The 4,945-nt window shown below is 40.1% G+C and overlaps 1 protein-coding gene across 1 annotated transcript; it reads right to left on the reverse strand.

Annotated features, from left to right (window-relative positions):
* Positions 1-361: 361 nt before the first annotated feature.
* Positions 362-3,691, reverse strand: LOC121963909 (sortilin-related receptor-like; the record flags this gene model as incomplete). The annotated part of the gene is made up of 6 exons (XM_042514141.1): positions 3,390-3,691; positions 3,166-3,304; positions 1,877-2,050; positions 1,648-1,761; positions 1,441-1,563; positions 362-481 (listed from the first exon to the last, which is right to left on the reverse strand). Coding segments are annotated over exons 1-6 (913 nt in total), but the record flags the coding sequence as incomplete, so codon positions are not given.
* Positions 3,692-4,945: the final 1,254 nt, after the last annotated feature.

Consider the following 4,945-nt stretch of genomic DNA (forward strand, 5'->3'; position numbering starts at 1 on the left):
GGAAAAATAATATGGTGATTTTTTCTAATTATCATAATTCCATATTCAGTATTATACATTTTTTAAACCCTTTTCCAAGTCATTTCCTTGTTTGATTTTCTTTTTTCTTCTTATTTTGCAAATTTTCAGTTTGGGTTTTTTTGTACTTTTTACAAATTTCTTGCTAATTTTTGAGTAATTTCTGCTTTAGTTGCTCATGTCCTTCTCTTAATGTAAAGTCTTTGCACAAGCATCTTTAGGCAGTGGATTTTAATTAAAACAGATATATAAATAATCTTACTGGTGTGATTACTCGTCTGACTGCCTCAAAAGTTCCACAGTTTTTTATGATTTATCATGAAGTCAGTAACACAGTCCTCACCTGTGCAGTTGGCCTCATCTGACCAGTCTCTGCAGTCATTGTCTCCGTCGCAGCGCCACGCCTCGCGGATACAAACACCTCGTGCACATGTGAATTCTCCAGGGCCGCACTGGTGAGACTCTGAGAGACACGTCAAACCTACAGTTAGTACTTTCAGTGTACTGCGTGTACTTCCACTGTCCTGGTTCAGCAAAACCAAAAACATGTAGGTGAATGTTGCTGCTGTGTAAGCGCCACTTTGTTTTAGATTGACTTTAAGCCTTTGAAACTTGGAGCGACATCACTTTCCTTGTGCTGCTTTCAGTTTTCAGTATTTAACCCTTTGAACGCTGAGCAAATTAGTGCGATTTCTTTCAAGTGAGCAACTTGGTTAATAATGAAATACAAATTGCATAAATTTGTAGATTCAGAAAATTATTTTTAAAAAAGGAAGGAAGAAATGTCTAGGAAAAAAGAAAAAATAATTATTAATTAATTAATGATCATAATTACATATTCAAAATTATTTTACAGAATTATATTTTTCAGCACTTTTCCGAGTCTTGTTTCATTTTTTCATTTTTTTGATTGTTTTGTGTTTGCTTCTCAATTATTTTCAAATAATTTTCTTGTACTTTTTACTAATTTCTTGCCATTTTTTGTGTTATTTCATCCTTTGTTGCTCATTTTCTCCTTCAATGTTTTTGAAAGAATTTTATTATATTATATTTTTAAAAAAACTGCAATGGAAACACTTTTTTTCACTTTTCTAGGTCACATGATGCCATGTCTATGTGCCGGTCAGTAGGAACTGATGCAGCAGGAGCTACAACAGCTGTTATTGCATCACGTAACTCTGAGAAAGTTGAGCGGATCATCCGGAAGTTTTGAATCCACAATTCCTCTGTGAAATCAGAAAAACACGCCTACGTCACCTTGGATTGGAAAAAATGACGGCTACTGTGGTGACTACAATAGAAATAAAACTGCTAATGTTTTGAACATTCATCGCCATGGTTACTGGGATGTTATCGCCTACAGTTGATTGATTTCATAATGCCTCCGCTACACACGATGGCAGATAAACAGCCACATCTTACCGCAGTGCTCCTCATCACTGTTGTCTCCACAGTCGTCTTCATGGTCACATTTGAAGGCCAGCGGGATGCAGGAACCCGAGGCCATGCAGCGAAACTGATTGGACGGGTCACAGGTCGTGGTGGCTGAAAGAAAATTCTCAATGAGTAAACGGCTGCTGCATTTTGTCTCTCTACACACTGAGAAGAACGACGTGGCTGAATACTCACGACACTCCTGCTCATCGCTCATGTCGCCGCAGTCGTTGTCGCTGTCACACTTCCAGATGCTGCTGATGCAGCGGCCGTTGGAGCAGCGGTACTGGTTGGGCAAACAGCTGTGCTCTGAGTGGATCACATGCAACCACTAATTAATCAGACTGCGCCCCCTGAGACTGAGAGACAGCGTCGTGTATCTTACAGGATCATTACGATTCTGCAGTTTGTGCTTTTATCTCACCGGTCTTGACGCAGGTGTTGTTTTGGAGCTGGTACCCGGTGGGACATTGGCACTGCAGCTCTCCGTTGGGCATGGAAACAGTCGGGGCTCCGTCGGGGCAGACACAGGTGTGTCTGTGGCCGGGCTGAGGCAGACACAGCAGGCTGCACGGCTGGTCGGCGCACGCATTATGACCTGCGGATCCAGACCTCAGTTTGACAACGAATACAGTTTTGAAACTCTCTAAGCCAGTGATGCTTCACTTACAGCCGGCGGGAATTTGTACTTTTAGTATATATAGAGTGCATAAATGACACCAAAACAGAGCTCTTAAAAAGTGCCTGTGGAGGATCCTCTGCACCATCCGACGGAGGTCCTGGCTACGACCCTAATGTCCTCAAATCCTAGAAACAACCTAACAGCCGAGAAACTAAACTAAAATCTTAGAAATGTGCTAAAATCCTGGAAAAGTCCTACAATTCTAGAAATGTCCAACAATCTGGGAAACATCCTAAAATCCTAGAAACATCCTAAAATCTGGTAAATGTACTAAAATTCTAGAAAAGTCCCACTATCTGAGAACATCCTGAAAATCCTAAAAACATCCTAAACACTAACTGACTTTCTAAAGTCCAAGAAACATCCTAAAATCTGAAATCCTGAAAATCCTAGAAACAACCTAAAAGCCGAGAAACTAAACTAAAATCTTAGAAACGTGCTAAAATCCTAGAAAAGTCCTACAATTCTAGAAATGTCCTAAAAAATCCTAAAATCTGATAAATGCACTAAAATCCTACAAATGTACTAAAATTCGAGTAAAGTCCTACAATCTCAGAACATCCTAAAATCCTAAAAACACCCTAAAACCCTTATAACTTTCTAAATTCCAAGAAATACCCTAAAATCTGAGAATTGGCTAAAATCCTGAAAGTTATAGAAACATCCTGAAATCTCAGAGAAACATTATAAAATCTCAGAAATGTCGTCAATCCTGAAATATCCTAAAATCCTAGAAATGTCCTCGAAACCACCTTAAATTCTGAGAAATGTGCCAAAATCCTGGAAATGCCCTAAATCCTAATAATGTCCTAAAATCCTAGAAACATGTACCTGGGCTGCTGCGACTCCGGTCATTTTGTAAAAGTGGCCCCTAATCAAAACCAGCTGAGGGTCCCTGCTCTGAGCAGTAATCCTGACGGGACCTGTAGTCCAGTATCTGTCCTAATTTTAACTTTGTGTCTGAAACTAAAATCCAAAGTCTGAAACAAACCCAGTCTGCAGCGTTTTCGACCTCTCTCTCTGTCCGTTACCTCGGTTCTTGCCCTTATAGAAGATCTTCAGGTCCATGACTCCGGTCAGTCTGCCCACAATCAGCTCATTGCTCTGAGAACCAGCTTTTGAAGCTTTGAAGATCCCCATTCTGGACCAGTCGTCCCAGTACAGGTCATTCTGCAAACAGATGATTAGTGAGGACGGATAGTGAGGACATCTTCACGAGACTGGAGGAAAGTGTTGTTTTTGTAGTCAGTCTCACCTTGAAGACGGCGATGGCGTACGGGTGGGGCAGCCCCTCCATGAGAACGCTCCTTTGGCCCCCCATGAAGTCGGCCCTCTCGATGCGGTCGCTGTAGGCCTCGGTCCAGTACAGCCAGTGGTCGTCCGCCGTGATGCCGTTGGGCCAGCGGACGCCCTCGGACACGATGCAGGACACGTTGGTCCCGTCCATGTAGCTCCGGTAAACGCCGGCCGCTCGGTCCCCCCAGTCAGTCCAGAACATCAGACTGTGGTAAACAGAATTAATTTAATTCAGACTTAATTCAAACTGAATTAAAGAAGTTTTTTTTGTTTTGTTTTAAGGAAAAAAGTCTCATTTTTACATGAGCGACTCAAGTCTAAACCAAAACACACCTACAAATTATTATAATAGGAATATTTTAATTTATGTGATATATTATAACTGAGAGTCACTGAACTTTTAATCAAAGACAATGTCACACAGTTACACTAAAGCTCCGAAAACGTGAGCAGACAGGAGAAAAAGAGGGAAGCGAGTACAGAAGACATACATTTATTTTGGAACCAAGTTTCCAAAAAAAAAATGAATCCCACGGGTTTGAATGACTTTGTTGATCATCAGGAATAAAAGCAGAAGAAAAGTAAATTTATAGAAGTGAAAGCAGTTCTGTTATGGTGCATGTGAGTGTGATGACATTTTGGACATTTAGTCTAGTCATTGTTTCCTCACAGGGCCGTTTGAGGGTTAAATTAGTGCGGGTCGATGGTAAAGGCTGAGGTGAGCCACGTGCTGTCTCATTAAAGTTTGACTGCTCATTTGACTTTTAGATTTACAACAAACATTTTGTAATTTTTCAGCAGGTCGTAGATACATTTTTACAAAAACGAATGAAACGAAAACTTTATCAGCCTCAGAAACCATTTTAAAACATTCATCGCTGCTTTTTAAGTTGGTTTCTGGTCCGTCGGCCTCAGAGTGACGGCAGGTTTCAGTTCTGTGTTTCGGTTTGTGGTGATGCAGCGAGTATATATTTAGACTGTGCCTGTGTGTTAACCCCTTGAAACCTGGATCGACAACAGTTTTCTGTGCTGTTAACCCTTGAAAGCTGAGCAAATAGGTTTGATTTCTTCCTAAAAGAAAAAATACGCACTTTGGTAAGAAATGTCCTGCAAATTGCAAGAAATTAGTAAACGGTGCATGAAAATGACCTGGAAAAAAAAAATAAAATAAAGAAATTCTTGGTAAAAAAAAAAAAAGTCCAGAAAACTATATGTTTATTATAACCATATATTTAAAATTATATTACAGAGAACCTGTTTGTTTAACTTCTCTTTGTTTGCTTATGTTCAGGTATTTTTTTCTAATTTCCTGCTAAATTTTTGACCATTATTTGTAAAGTTGCTCATTGCTTTCTACCCATGTTTTTATAAGAAGACAAACCAAACTGCTCAGGTTTCAAAGGGTTACGGTTAAGGGTTTGGGAATACATCATGATAATGATGGTCATTATAAGTGCAGAATTACTGTGTGTGTGTGTGTGTGTGTGTGTGTGTGTGTGTGTGTGTGTGTGTGTG

Source organism: Plectropomus leopardus, unplaced genomic scaffold (assembly GCF_008729295.1).
Source record: "Plectropomus leopardus isolate mb unplaced genomic scaffold, YSFRI_Pleo_2.0 unplaced_scaffold13217, whole genome shotgun sequence".
Lineage (NCBI taxonomy): Eukaryota > Metazoa > Chordata > Actinopteri > Perciformes > Serranidae > Plectropomus > Plectropomus leopardus.